The 16205-nt window shown below is 44.7% G+C and overlaps 1 protein-coding gene across 1 annotated transcript in view; it reads right to left on the reverse strand.

Annotated features, from left to right (window-relative positions):
- Positions 1–16205, reverse strand: part of LOC125116716 (cytochrome P450 2C23-like) — a 29274-nt gene that overhangs the window by 6594 nt on the left and 6475 nt on the right. Inside the window, exons 3-7 of the mRNA XM_047762181.1 lie at positions 10833–10982; positions 10019–10179; positions 9330–9506; positions 2793–2934; positions 579–766 (exon numbers count right to left, since the gene is read on the reverse strand). Coding sequence (XP_047618137.1) covers positions 579–766; positions 2793–2934; positions 9330–9506; positions 10019–10179; positions 10833–10982 — 818 coding nt within the window. The remainder of the gene's footprint in view (positions 1–578; positions 767–2792; positions 2935–9329; positions 9507–10018; positions 10180–10832; positions 10983–16205) is intronic.

Here is a 16205-nt window from a genome sequence, read left to right on the forward strand (position 1 = left end):
GATTTGGCATCTTTTCTTCCTCTTTCATACTTTTGAATGCATCACATGTAAAACCCAAGCCCTTAGTCACTACATGAGACTGACTACACCCCAGGGTTCATGTACATATTTTGATACGGATTCACTGTTTGGGGAAGCAACATCCCAAAGGTCCTCGTATATGAAGTCCTGGGAGGAGAGAGTTTGGATTAAAGAAACTGGACAACAGCTCGATTGCCTTAGAGCTGCAGGCTCCTTTTCCGTCTCTTCCCCCCTTTTAAAATCCATCATGAACAATCAGACTCCAGGTCCCACAAGATTCATATTAATGCAAACCACTTCTTCCTTAATACATCCTGTATCAAAGTGTGAGGGGGCCTCAGAAGGCCCAGGCCAGCTTCCCCATTCCGGGAAAGCAGAGACAGGACCACAGAGGCGACAGGCTGGCCTGAGAGGGCACTGCATGGCAGTGACAGGTTTCAAAGCCAGGCCATGTGACTCTGACCCTGTTCTTCCCAGGACTCTCTTCCTGGAACAGAACTGAGACACCTCTCACCCCGCCCCTTCCATCCCAGCCAGCTTCCCCAGACACTTCTAACCTTGGGGATGATGTACTCTCTGAATTTCGTGTCCCGGACTGTGGCATGGGGTAAGTTAGAAGGAAGTAAGGCGATGTATCTCTGTATCTCATGCAACACGGCCTCTGTGTAGGGCAGCTTCATCTTGTCCTGCATGCAGGGACGTTGGCTGCGTCCAATCACACGGTCAATTTCTTCATGAACTTTGGCTGCAGAGACATGAATCGTGACCGCCCCTCACGAGATGTGTTCCCTGAACACCTGGAAATGACTTGGAATTGCTTACAATATATAATAGAAAGTTGCCTAGAAAAGGCTCCCAAGGTCAAAGACATGTTGCTAAACAACCAGTGGCTCTGCTCCTCCTGGAATTTCTATTTTCTTTCTTTCTTTCCATTTTTTTTTTTCCTAGCTCTCTAGGGCGGCCCCCGCGGCATATGGAGGTTCCCAGGCTAGGAGTTGAATTGGAGCTATAGCTGCTGGCCTACATCACAGCCACAGCAACGCCATGTCTGAGCCACCTCTGCGGCCTACACTACAGCTCTTGGCAACGCCGGATCTTTAACCCACTGAGCAAGATCAGGGATTGAACCTGCGTCCTCATGGATGCTAGTCAGATGTGTTCAACGCTGAGCCACAACGGGAATTCCTGGAATTTCTATTTTCTCTTTTGCTGCAAAGACCAGAGGGTTTTGCTGCAGGACACATAAAGGCTGGGTCAGGTATGTCCTCAGCTTCCTGCCTGAACTGGTTTATCGTCCTGTGCAGGTGAGGAAATGACTTCTGTGGTAGACATTAAGGTTTACCTCAGAGGCCTGGCAAAGCAGCCATAGAAGTATTTAACCCCCACTCTAGCAGGAGCGTCTCCTCTGTCAGCCTCATCCATTCGCCCACATATTTTGTGGGAATGGCAAACATCATTTTGTTGAGCAATTATCAACACTGGCTTTCTAAGACCTGTGCTCCAAGAATGTACCTGAGAAAATCAAGCTATGCCAATTTCATTTTTGAATTTTAAATTATATTGGAGTGGAGTTCTCATTGTGGCCCAGCAGGTGAAGGACCTGACATTGTCTCTATGAGACAATGCGGGTTCAAGCCCTGGCCCCACTCAGTGGGTTAAGGATCTGGTATTACCACAAGCTGCAGCATAGGTTGCAGCTGCTGCCCTGGTTTGAGCCCTGGCCCAGGAACTTCCATATGCCACAGATGTGGCCATTTAAAGAAAAAAATAACAATAAACAAACGAACAAACTGCACTGGAGCGAAAAAGCCCCTTTGGGGAATCCTGTCCATTTTCAAAATGGAAAAACAGAGTGCTGTGGCATGGGTTCGATCCCTGGCCCAGGAAATTTTGTGTCCAAAGGCACAGCCCCCCCAAAAAGAGAGAGAGAGAGAGAAATAACTGGTTTGATGTCACACAGCCAGGTATTGGCAGGCCTAGGATGAGAATCCAGCATGGGAACTCATGCATCCCTCGTCTAAACGGGGCTCACTCTTTGCATCTTATGCAGAAGAGCTGGGATTCAGAAGCACTTCTGGATGTATGCATGTATTTTGCTTTTTAGGGCTGCACCCATGGCATATGGAAGGCCCCAGGCTAGGGGTCAAATTGGAGCTGTCACTGCCGGCCTATGCCACAGCCACAGCGATGTGGGATCCCAGCCTCATCTGCGACCTACACCACAGCTCCCGGAGACACTGGATCCTTAACCCACTGAGCAAGGCCAGGGATTGAACCTGGAACTCCAGCACCTCTGTCTGTAAACTGCAATGGAAGTCTTTGAGTTCATCAGCATCGTTTGATATAATTCAGATCTATGGAAGTTCCGACTGTGGCTCAGGGGTAACGAAACCGACTAGAATCCATGAGGATCTGGGTTGTATTCCTGGCCTCGCTCAGTGGGTTGGGGATCCAGTGTTGCCGTGAGCTGAGGTGGAGGTGGAGGACACAGTTTGAATCCCACATTGCTCTGACTGGTGTAGGCTGGCAGCTGTAGCTCCAATTTGACCCCTAGCCTGGGAACCTCCATATGCCACTGGATCCGCCCTACAAAAGAAAAAAAAAATTCAGATCTACACAAGCAAAATCACATGGATGGCCCTTTGCATGAGGGTCAAAGGTAGCACAGAGAAAGAGAAGTCATCACTGTCCACAGTATTTTCCCACCCACTCGCCCCAGTGCCAGGAGCTCATCTTTTATCCTAAGTAAATACTGAGGATATTTGCTGTACCTTGAACCTCAGGGTGTTTCATGAGGAGCAGGAGCCCATATCTCAGGGTGGTAGAGGTTGTCTCTGTTCCTGCTGTAAACAAATTTGATCCGGAGTTTATCAAGTTCTCCAGGTGAAATTCAGAGTCTGGGTTCTGTTTCTCCTGTAGATGGTATAGTCAATAGTCCCATGAGTTAAAAAGAAGGCAATGGCTTATCAGAGCTCCATGAACACACCCTATCACTAGTATAAGCTTCATTTTACATATTACAATGTAGTGAATTAAAAAAAATCAGTCATGGAATTGAAACTTCTGGTTCAAATCCCAGGTTAATCAATGAACATATGTGCGCCCTTGGCAAGTTACTTTCCTTCTTTACTTAGTTTCATCAACTGTGTAATTGTGATTAAAAAAAATAGAAAATAGGCGTTCCCGTCGTGGCTCAGTGGTTAACGAATCTGACTAGGAACCATGAGGTTGCGGGTTCGGTCCCTGGCCTTGCTCAGTGGGTTAAGGATCCAGCATTGCCATGAGCTGTGGTGGTGTTTGCAGACGCGGCTCGGATCCCGTGTTGCTGTGGCTCTGATGTAGGCCGGAGGGTACAGCTCCAATTAAACCCCTAGCCTGGGAACCTCCACATGTCGCGGAGCAGCCCTAGAGAAGGCAAAGAGACAAAAAAAACAAAAAACAAACAAACAAAAAACAAACCCAGAAGAAGTTATTATAAAGATTAAAAGAGTTAATGAATGGAAAGTCTTGGAACAATTCTTCATATATACAGATACTCAGTGAATGGGTATCTTCTTTGATTATATTTAATTTAACAAAGACAAATGATAAGCTCTATATGAGCAGAATGTAGAGAAATCACTGGTTTGGGACTGGTCTGTTGCCTTCACTTGAAAAGATTCAGGCACTCCCAGCTGCTGTACCCTCTCACACGTGCCACTCGCCATTATGAATGACATGTCTAATATGAAGACTGTTGTAGGTATAGGACATTTTGACTTACAGTGTTTTACTTGGGATCTACAAAGTCTTTAGAAAGTAAACTGACCGAGGTATTAACTTTCCGTGAGTGAACTTCCTATTTTACAATAACTATACTAAAAATAATAGGGATTAAGTTTTCTTCTTTGATGTATCCCCAACTCTCGGCATAATAGCTGCCACTAAAAATTGGTTTCTTTTTTTCTTTTCTTCTTTCTGTTTTTTCTTTTTAGGGCCATACTCTCAGGATATGGAGGTTCCCAGGCTAGGGGTCGAATTGGAGCTACAGCTGCCGCCCTACACCAGAGCCACAGCAACGCCAGATCCAAGCCACGGTCAGTGACCTACACCATAGCTCACGGCAATGCCTGATCCTTAACCCACTGACAGAGGCCGGGGCTCACACCCTCGTCCTCATGGATACTAGTCCTATTCGTTTCCACTGCGCCCCGATGGGAATTCCAAGAATTTGTTGAATAAATGAATGTTTTTTGTTTCTGTTGTCTTTTTAGGGCTGCACCTGTGCCATGTGGAAGTTCCCAGGCTAGGGGCTGAATGGGAGCTGCAGCTGCCGGGTATGCCACAGCCACAGCAATGCCAAATCCTAGCCATCTCCATGACCTGTGCTGCAGTGAGGCCAGGGACTGAACCCACATCCTCGTGGATACTAGTCGGGCTCTTAACCTGCTGAACCACAACAGGAACTGGAAAGTATGTTTAACATATAAATAAGCTAAAAAAAAACATCTCTACTTTTCACCACAATTAAATTATTTCCATTGATGTTTATTTTTTGGTGAACTTTTAATACCACTGGCTTTTAAAAGCATTAGAGTACTTGTTTTACACATTAGGTTCAATTTAAAACTTTACATCAAGTTTTTATCACTCAGTTTCTTTATACTATGCCTCTCCCGCTTATTTCAAAATGGGATGCTTTTTGCATATGGATGTCCAACTTTTTAGGCATGTTGCCACTTCCTACCTATAGTCCTTACTACCTGGATCCGGAATCAAAAATACTGAGCATTTTAAATAACTCTCTCCCAACAGGAAATCCAGTAGAGTTTTAAAATCTTTGCTTGTGAAGAGAGTTAGGCAGAAATGGAAATATCCACTTCCTTTTTTTTTTTTTTTGCCTTTTCTAGGGCCACTCCTATGGCATACGGAGGTTCCCAGGCTAGGGGTCTAATTGGAGCTGTAGCCACCGGCCTATGCCAGTGCCTCAGCAACGAGGGATGCAAGCCGAACCTCCAACCTGCACCACAGTTCCCGGCACCACCGGATCCTTAACCCACTGAGCAAGGCCAGGGATCGAATCCGAAACCTCTTGGTCCCTAGACGGATTCCTTGACCACTGCGCCCCAACGGGAACTCCTCAACTTATTTATTTTTTTTTTTTTTTTTGCCACACCTGTGGCACAAGGAAGTTCCCAGGCCAGGGATTGAATCCAAGCTGCGGCTGCAGCCAGATCCTTAATCCACTGCCTTAGAGCAGGAACTCCAACATTTCTTTAATTTATGTTCTAACTCTGTAATTTAGTTAAATAGGATGAATTCCACCATTTTGTTTAATTCTTAGTATAACCCAAATCTATTATGTAGTGATGTTGAGAGATTGGATATTAAAACGTAATGGAACAAAACTTACAGGAAAGCAAAAATGCTTCAGAAGTTTCTACCCACCTCCTATTGATAGCTATAAAAGAAAGCAGATTAGAGAGGAGGAAAGGAAGGAATGGTTGAAATCCAGACTTGGGCATATCAAACCTCTTTGGTCCCTTCCTCTAGCCTAGTTCAGAGAATCTCAAGGCTTTAGTATGTATGCTAACCACTGCCCATGGTCTCTTTCCAGTATCTCCTGTATTGGTGAACAGCCCCAACTTCCATCCAGTTAGGCAACCCAGGACCCCAGGACCCCCTCTTACCCCCAAGACTGTTAATGTTACCTTCTAGAAATATCGCAAATCTATCCACTTCTCTTCATTTCCACCACCAGCACCCTTGGCCATGTCCTTTGCCTTGGGCCACTGCAGTAGTTTCGTGTGGAAGATGCTGCCGATGCCCTGCCCGGATCCCTTTTCCTGGGTTTGATCACCTACCTCGCAGTTGCTCTGGCTCACCCCTTTCGCTTTGGTTCCCTTGGGCACCGGAGACATAATGACAAGAGATGCCTGGGAGTGAATCAGCCCCCAGACCACTCTCAGGGCACAGCCTATGGCCAACGACTGACGGGTGCAAAAGCCCAGATTCCTCGCCCCACTGAGGCAATGACAAACCCTGCAGTGCAATTTATACAGTAGAGCCCTCCCTGTAGGATCAGGAAGAGATTAGACTTCACGTGAAACCACCTCCCCATGTTTAACCTTTCTCCTTCCCTATTCTGTTTCTCCCACTCGCACACATACAAGTCTCTCCTGAGAGCACTCCCTCAGTAAATTACTCACACACAAATTCCAATTTTAGGCTCTACTACCAGCAAAGTTACCCTAAGGCAACTCCTGGCTGTTTTCCCTGCATCCACTGTTGACCCCTCCAAACTCTTTTCCACATCACAAATATGATCACCCTTTAGGCAGTGCTCAGACCCTGCAAACAATGTTCACTGATATTAGCATTCAGGACTACGGTAACGAATATGTCCTGCCAGGCCCTGCATGAATGGTCTGCCTGCCGACTTCCTGCTGCTCCAGCTTCTCTCACACCACCCTCCCCTGCTCTCACCCTTCCTGCCGCAAGGCTGACCATCTACCCTTCATGCACCCCAAGCTTCCCTCTGCCTCAGAGCCTTTGCATAGCTTGTTCCTCTGCCTGGCATATTTTTCTCTGTCACCTTTACATGGATAGTCCCTACTCACGCCTCAGCTCTCAGTTCAGTTGTTCGTCGGTGGAAGCAGGGGTATATCCACTGGGCCTTGGTTTAGAAGTCCCTTCCTGACTCACATTAGACTACCGTTAGTGTTTCTGCCCATTCTCCCATGGCAGCTTATACTTTCCCTATTAGCACTTCGTTGTTGCTGCTTGTTTTGATGATCTTTGCTCTAGACTGTAAGTGCCATTAGGTCAAGGACGATATCTTTATTAATTTATTTATTCAGGAAATGTTTGTGTGCATCGACAGTGTTCTAGGTACTGTGCTAGCTGCTAGTGAGACAAAGTGTGGGAAGTCATGGCCCCAGCCCTTTGGAGTACACAGTGTAGTGGAGAATAGAGACATAAATTAAATAAATAGTTGCTAAACAATGACCAGCGCTATGAAAGAAAACTGCAGGGTATTATCTGATTCATCATTTTATTCCCTTTACCACGCACCATAACTGATACAGTGTTGGTGCTAAATAAAATCTTTCAGTAATTCAGATAAAAACCTAGCTATTTTTTTCTTCCTCAGACAAACACCAAGTCTTCTGAAAGCTAACAATGAACTTTTCCATCAGAACGAAGAGGATATTTTCAAGGGAATAAACTTCTGACAAGTCAAAGGGGCATCAACATACCTTCCTTCGACATGTTTTCTAAGGAAACCAGACTTTCCAAATCAGCCCTGCTAGAGATTAAGACGACTAAACAAGTGATTATTGTTTGCTGTAAACTTGCACATTTATGATACAGTTGAATGGAGTTCTTTCATTTATATATATTTGGGGAACTTTGGCATAAGTGAAGTAACTTTACAAGGCTCCAAGAATAATTTTTATCTTTTTATTTTATTTTTTAATTTTTGTCCTTTTGTCTTTTCCAGGGCCACTCCTGGAAGGTATGGAGGTTCCTAGGCTAGGGGTCCAATCAGAGCTGTAGCCGCCGGCCTACATCAGAGCCACAGCATAAGTGAAGTAACTTTACAAGGCTCCAAGAATAATTTTTATCTTTTTATTTTATTTTTTAATTTTTGTCCTTTTGTCTTTTCCAGGGCCACTCCTGAAGGTATGGAGGTTCCTAGGCTAGGGGTCCAATCAGAGCTGTAGCCGCCGGCCTACATCAGAGCCACAGCAACACAGGATCCGAGCCATGTCTGCGACCTACACCACAACTCATGGCAACGCTGGATCCTTAACCCACTAAGCAAGGGCAGGCATCGAACCCACAACCTCATGGTTCCTAGTCGGGTTCGTTAACCACTGAGCCACGACGGGAACTCCTCAAAGAATGATTTTTAGATTTTAAGTTATTACATGTGTATATACATTTAAATTTCCCTTTTTTTTTTTTTTTTCTTCTTATGGGTACACCTGTGGTATATGGGAGTTCCTGGGTCAGGGGTTGAATTGGAGCTGCAGCTGCTGGTCTACACCACAGCTTACAGCAATGCCAGAGAGAGGCCAGGGATTGAACCTGCATCCTCAAGGACAAGTTCCCTTTTTTTTTTTGTCTTTTGTCTTTTTAGGGTTTAGGGCCATATATGGAGGTTCCCAGGCTAGGGATCTAATCAGAACTATAGCTGCTGGCCTACACCACAGCCACAACAACGCGGAATCTGAGCTTCGACTGCGACCAACACCACAGCTCATGGCTATGGCGGATCCTTAACCTACTGAGCGAGGCCAGGGATCAAGCCCGCATCCTCATGGTTCCTAGTCAGATTCGTTAACCACTGAGCCACGACAGGAACTCCCTCATGGACAGATTCTTAAACAGCTCAGCCACAGTGGGAACTCCTAAATATCTTCTTACAATCTATTGTTTGTCACAGCTTTTTTTTTTTTTTTTTTTTTTGTCTTTTTAGGGCTGCACTAGCAGCAGCATATGGAGGTTCCCAGGCTAGGGGTCCAATTAGAGCTGTAGCCACCGGCCAGCGCCACAGCCACAGCAATGCCAGATCCAAGCTGCGGCTGCTAACTACACCACAGCTCACAACAATGCCGGGTCCTTAACCCACTGAGCAAGGCCAGGGATTGAACCTGCGTCCTCATGAATACTAGTCGGCTTCGTTAACCACTGAGCCATGACAGGAACTCCTGTCTGTCACAGTCTTGACTGTTTTCTGCTGACGTGCTCATGGACACTCATGCTAGTATTTCATGTCAGTGACATTCGAAGGATGGGTGGCTTGTGGGTTACTTGCTATTCAATACATTTAATACCACTCATGGTTAATGTATAACCTACTGGCTTTAGAATCCTCTATCCACCACCAATCTCAAACAACAGAATTGTTTCCATGGGAAAATGCAATCTGGTTTTTATTGGCTACCCTGGGAAGCATCGTTGCAAAAGTTGCTGTCTATGGATGTGTAAATAATGTGTAGGGAAGACGCATGTGTGTTTTATCCTCTCCAAGATAAACATATGTTCAGAAACACACACATCTCCACATATAATATAGCTCATTGTGTATAAATATCAAGAACATTTCATTAAATGTTAATGCCCAAGTGTAGGAATTAAATAGAAACACCAAAGAAAAAGAGGCCCTTGAACTACTTTAACCTTCCCATTATTTTTAATGGTGTACCCTGTTACCTTAAGATTTCAAAACATCAAGAATGACCTGCATGTGTGATTACGTTTTCCTACACGTCCGTGGCATGATAAAATCTAGTGTTGGGGAAAAATGTCACATACAATACCTGCTCCATCTTGCTGAGGAAACAGTCAATGTAGTCTTGAGGGTTGTTAAGATTCGGGGACTTTTGATGCTCCTTTACTTTTTCCAGAATAAAAGACCTACTGTCTTTAAGCCTTTTTGAAAATGCTCTGTGCTCTCCAGGGAGATGCTTTATGATTTGCGGCCATAGATTGTAAATCTAAAAGGGGGGGGGGAGCATACCAGAAATTCAGTTTGTGAAGAGGGACCAGGGTTTCTGAGTCAAGCACCTAACCCTCTGAGCAGGTCTGGCCAGGGAGAGTCCCTTCCTCCAGCTTCCAAGCACAAGAGAAGCGAGGGTGATCATCAGACACATGAGAGCAGCCTCTCCCCATCCCCCTGCTCAACCACCCTTGGCCAACCCTGGAGTCAGAGAAGGGGAGAATGTGCGTAGGGGCCTTACAAGAAATGTAGGCAAGTGGGAATGTCCTGCCTTCTTTTGTGGGAGTGAACTCATAGAAGCAAGCAGAGGGCAGCCTTGCACAGGTGCTGGGGTAAAGGACACTGCACGCACCCACTTGACATAAGACCCGAGTGGAGGGAAGGTGACAGTGCTTGCGTGGGCACTGGGCTCTGGGGTGAGGTGGTGAGCTCATAGCCCTTTACCCTGCCTGCTGGCTCCCAGTGGACCCGTGAGATCAATCCCAAGGGCAAATACAGACTTGGCCTTACCTGGATCCAGGGAGAGTTTATTTGACGAAAATTTGCATTTAACAGATTCATCAGAGAGAGAAATGTCTCATTGTCGTAGTGGAAACGGTCATTGAAGAGGATGGAGCAGATCACATTGCAGGGAGCACAGGAGAGGATGAAGGTAGGGTCAAAGGGCTGAGCTGATATGAGAAAAGAACAATTTTAACGTTGAGGGTTTTCATCCGCCTGCATTAGGGTTTCAAGAACAGGGCTTCCCTCCTGCTCAGATTGATACCTATATTTTATTTTCTCTAAACGTCTCCACATTAGGATGTAAGCATCTTCTACTAATACCGTATGCTCTATTGTATTATATACTATGCTACTACTACTAATTATTGCACTAGTCTATGAAGGCTGGAATAGTTATGAGAGCAACAAGTAATGTTACGGAGTATTTGCCACATGCTGGATACTGTGTAAATGTTTTGCCAACTGTATTATTTAACCCTTATTCTGAGGTTTGATTTTTAGCCCCATTTTTCAGATGAGGGTAGAAAAATGGGTAGAAAAACTTCTGCCTCTTAGAGAAGTTTAGTAACTTGTCCAAATTTACACATCTAGTAAAGGCTGAAGTTGAAAAATGAATCCCAGCAAAGGGGTTCAAGAGTCCTAGGCATCAGCTTTGGATGCTTTTCTTCCCGCCCCTTTCCCCTTAGCCAATGCCCTGATCCATGGAGCAGACTGTGGACCAATAAGTGGCTCCCAGAGGAGTTTCGGTGGGAAGCTGTGTGTGTCGAACCACACAGAACAACACGTCCCTTGTCGCCAAAGGATGGTCAGTGGAACGCACCCTCTGTTTTCCTGAGCTCCTCCACCAGAAACTGGGCTTCCTCCTGGACCCTCTCCTCGAGGCTCCTCTTCCCCATCCCAAAGTTCCTCAGGGTCATGAGGGAGAAGCGCCGTATTTGCTTCCACCTCTCTCCATTACTGAATAAGAGTCCTAGGAAAAGAAGGAAAGAGCAGGAACATGTTTTGGATCACGGAGTCAAAACGTTCCATGAAGTCAGACTTTTCCTTTTGCATCTACCCTGAAGACTGATGCCAGTGCTCCTTCTCCGGGATTCAACAACTGGCCTTTTAAGAGCACAACAGAGTCTGTGGTTTGGGTGGAGTATCTGTCACGAAGAAAACAAAACCCCAGCTCTGGTCGACAGGGGCAGAGGTGATGGACCCGGGAGGAGGGTCAACAGGTTAGCCGGTGGACAACAGTCCCAAGTGTAGAAAGGGCCCTCTGTCTGGTTTTGCCAAAAATAGTCAAGCCTGTCATGGCTCAGTGGTTAACGAATCCGACTAGGAACCATCAAGAGGTTGCGGGTTCGATCCCTGGCCTTGCTCGGTGGGTTAAGGATCCATCCCGTGGTGCCGTGAGCTGTGGTGTAGGTCGCAGACGCAGCTCCAATCCCACATTGCTGTGGCTCTGGCGTAGGCCAGCGACCACAGCTCCGATTCGACCCCTAGCCTGGGAACCTCCACATGCCGCGGGAGTGGCCCTATAAAAAAAGGCGAAAAAACAAAAAAACAAAAAAAGTCAAGCTTGTGTTCTCACACACCCTTTCCTGAGCCTCTGTCTTTTCACTTAATATCCCTCTAACCTGTGGTTTAGTTCTGCATGTGATTTTCTCTATTAGAGGATAAGGAACTTCAAAGCAGATCAGCAGGGGATATAGGTTTCTTTTCTCCAAATGTACTACAGCTAGTGTGAGCTAATCTGAACAAGAGGAAACTCAGGAGCAAAGGAACTCGGTATGTTCCACGCCAATGTCTTTTCATTTCTTCCTCTGTGCAAAACCAGTCACCTGCCCTGACTTTCCTGTTTCTCTTAATGCACTACTAATTTCCCTGTGCCCCCAAACTCACATCTCAGGGCATCATTACATCCCTCCTGCCCTTCACCCTACACATCTGCATTGGGTAAGCCTGATCAGTTCCACCTCCAAAACCTCTTTCTCATCTGCCCCCTCTTGTCAATTCATACCACATGACCACTCGGCAGGGGCTAACATTTTTACAGATGTAAAAAGTTGCAATCAGAGCTCCCATCGTGGCTCAGTGGAAACAAACCCGACTAGTATCCATCAGGATGTGGGTTCAATCCCTGGCCTTGCTCACTGGGTTAAGGATCCGGCGTTGTCGTGAGCTGTGGCCAGCAGCTACAGCTCTGATTCAACCCCTAGCCTGGGAACATCCATGTGCCGCACCTGCGGCCCAGAAAAAGAAAAAAAGAAAAAAAACAAAAAGAAAGAAAGAAAGAAGGAAAAAGGTTACAATCGTCTTCAAATCAGTTTCCCCTCTCTAAACCTACAGTTTCCAGGCTACTCAAAATCCAATACAGGGACAATTGTGCTGGTGCCAGAAAGGATTCAGTGCATCCCCTTATCTTGTTCTGACACCTTTAAACTCTTAACACCTTTCTATCATTCTCTCCCTTGGCTCTACCTCTGAGCATAGGGACAATCACAGCTGTTCGTTTAATGCACTTACATTGTTTTACAGCCTCATTTTGTCCAGTCCCCCCCTTTTGCTGGCAAGTCTGCTCCCACTCTATTTACTTTGTTGAGTTTCTAATTTTCCTTTAAGAGCCATCTCAAGACCCTTCTCTTTGAAGTCTTCCCTATCCTCTACTAGAGGGCATCTCTCCCTCACTTAACTGAATTGGCTTGTGTAATGCTTTAATACAATTTATCTTTTCTACCTTGTATTTCAGCACTTCGCTTACCTGTGTTACTTCCTATACTGGATTTTACCTAGTTAAATGACTGGTGCATCCCTCCAAATATTTCCCGTGACACACAGTGATCCCTTACCTTGCACATAGCAGATGTTCAATACATAAGAATTTAAGTATTAATTTCAGGAGTTCCCGTCGTGGCTCAGAGGTTAACGGACCCAGCTAGCATCCATGAGGATGTGTGTTTGATCCCTGACCTCGCTCAGTGGGTTAGGGAGCCGACACTGCTGGGAGCTGTGGTGTAGGTTACAGACATGGCTCAGATCCTGCATTGCTATGGCTCTGGCGTAGGCTGGCGGCTACGGCTCCAACTGGACCCCTGCCTGGGAGCCTCCATATGCCGCAGGTGTGGCCCTAAAACGACAAAATACAATTTAATTTCCCATTTACCAAATGAGCAAGCATGTAAAAATTATTGTATCAAGCTTATGGCAAATTTGGTGCATTCATTGAGTCTCTTCGCATATCACCACCAATTTTAAAAATTAAAGCAATATTGGGAGTTCCCTTTGTGGCTCAGTTAATGAACCTGACTAAGAACCATGAGGATGCGGGTTCAATCCCTGGCCTTGCTCACTGGGTTAAGGACCCAGCGTTGCCATGAGCTGTGTTGTAGGTCACAGATGTAGCTCGGATCTGGCATTGTAGTGGCTGTGGCGTAGGCCGGCAGCTGTAGCTCTGATTTGACCCCTAGCCTGGGAACTTCCACATCCTGCAGGTGCAGACCTAAAAAAAAAAAAAAGAGAGAAAAAGTTAAAGCAATATTTATAGCAAAAACTACTAAAATTGTTTTGGATCCACTAGCTGCTTTCCTAAGAATTTACACAAAGAAATTCAAAAAGAGGTAGGAGTTCTTCTTGCGGCTCAGTGGATTAAGAACCCGACATAGTGTCTGTGAGGATGCAAGATTGATCCCTGGCCTCATTCAATAGGTTAAGATTCCAGCACAAGCTTCTGCGTATGTCCGAAATGTCGCAGACGCAGCTCACATCTGGCGTTGCTGTGGCTGTGGTGTAGACCACAGCTGCAGCTCGGATTTGACCCTTAGCCCGGGAACTTCCACATACTTCTGGTTTGGCCTTAAAAAAAAAAAAAAAAAAAAAAAAAAAGGGAAAAGAAAACAAGGAGTTCAAAGAGTTTCTGTTGCGGCTCAGCAGAAAGGAATCCGACTAGTATCCACGAGGATTCAGGTTCGATCCCTGGTCTCGCTCAGGGTTTGCCATGAGCTGTGGTGTAGGTCGCAGACACAGCTTGGATCCCAATTTGTCGTGGCCGTGGTGTAGTCTGGCAGCCGTAGCTCTGATTCAACCCCTGGCCTGGGAACTTCCATATGCTGTGGGTGTGGATCAAAAAAATAGAAGCAAACAAAATGTAAAAAGTATACACGGCAATGCCATCTATATTGATTTAATAATACATCTGTAAACAATCTAAATGTTAATGATAGTAAACCACTATTAGGAAAAGTTAAGCAATTGTTAAAATGATGATCATGGAGACTAAAAAATCAGACAGGTTAATATTTTTAAAGAAGAAACATTATACAAATAGATCTGTACTACAATAACCACCATGAAACACATGTGTACATATGAACAACATATGGGAAATAAAAATAAGGCAATTACACTTCAACAAAAAAATAAAAAAATAAAGTGTTAGTATATTGAGACTATGGTTAGTAGGTAGTTTGGCCCTAGAGTCAGGCAAACTGAATTCAAATCTCTTCTCCATCACTCTCTAATTGGTGTGAGTTTTTTAACCTCTATTGCCTCAGTTTTTCATCTGTTGAATGGAAATAAAAAATATCTTCCTCATGGAGTTAATTGCGTTCACTGAATATGGGCATACATGTGAAACCCCTAGCATAGTATCTGGTACGTAAGAAGTATTTAATAAATAGTAGCTATATAACTATAGCTATATAACTATAGCTACTATGATAATAATTTAATTCGATAATAATACAATATGACATTTAGCATTTATAGTAATTATTAATAACAACATTATTATTATTATTACTATTGGATTTTAGGGATTTTTTCATCTCTTCAAATTTTAACTGTTTTTACATCACCATTAAATCAAAACGCAATTATAAATTTTGTAAAATTATTTACTTAACCCTTAGTTAGACATTTAAATATTGTGGCTTTTTGCTCTTCATTTGTTCTTCCATTTATTTAATACATTTTCATTGCTCTCTTGTACCAGCTAAAGCATGCTGTTTGCCATCAGGCTCTACAAAGATTAGGTCATTAGCCACTGCAATTGATTGCCCTTCAACAAACCCCGAATGGAATTCAGGGTGGAGATCCGCAATGAGGCACTCTGTGCTCTGTGAAAACGGACAGATCAGGCCTTCAGATAGTTGGATATTCTCAGAAAATTTTGTGAACTCAATTTCTTGCATTTTCTTTCACTAAGAAAAACACTAAAATTGTTAGAGAGACATCTGTTCCTCAGGACGAGCAGCGACCTTCTAGCAGGTTGCTGTACCCCTTCACCAAATCATCCGTGCAGACCTCCTCTACTGCCTCTTCGGAGCAGTTCCTCAGCGCCATCTGAGAGGCTGTCTCCTGGACTATAGTCCTCGGTAAGTCCCCAAATAAATCTGAACTCACCGCTCTCACATTGTGTGTTTTTTGTTTAGTTGACACCTGCTATGTGCTAGACCCTATAAATATTATTATATGCACTTTTTTCTTTCTTTCTTTCTTTTTGCTTTTTTAGGGCCATACCCGCAGCATATGGAAGTTCCCAGGCTAGAGGTCAAATTGGAGCTACAGGGGCCAGCCTACACCACAGCCACAGCAATGCGGGATCTGAGCCTCATCTGCAACCTACACCACAGCTCATGGCAACGACCCACTGACTGAGGTCAGGGATCAAACCTCAATCCTCATGGATACGAGTCAGATTCATTTCCACTGCACCATGGGAACTCCCCTGGACATTCTTGTTTATTATTTTTTCCCACATTTTTATTCTCTGTCTCTCAAGATAAGCTTCCCTTTTTCTTTCTTTCTTTCTTTCTTTCTTTCTTTCTTTCTTTCTTTCTTTCTTTCTTTCTTTCTTTCTTTCTTTTCTCTTTCTTCTTTCTTCTTTCTTTCTTTCTTTCTTTCTTTGTCTTTCTTTCTTTCTTTCTTTCCTTCCTTCCTTCCTTCCTTCCTTCCTTCCTTCTTCCTTTTTTTTTATTTTTGGCTGCACTCACAGCATGTGGAAGTTCTCAGGCCAGGGACCAAACCCCACACCACAGCAGCCACCCAAGCCACTGCAGTGACACCACCACATACTGAACCCACTGAGCCACACAGGAACTACATCAAGACAGGTTTCTAAAGGGGAATTGCTCCATCATTGTGAATGTCTCTTCAGAGTAAAGTTTGTTTGTTAAAAGGCAAGAATCCTGGGACAGTATCAAAAGGAGCT

This window comes from Phacochoerus africanus, chromosome 15, assembly GCF_016906955.1.
Source record: "Phacochoerus africanus isolate WHEZ1 chromosome 15, ROS_Pafr_v1, whole genome shotgun sequence".
Taxonomy (NCBI): domain Eukaryota; kingdom Metazoa; phylum Chordata; class Mammalia; order Artiodactyla; family Suidae; genus Phacochoerus; species Phacochoerus africanus.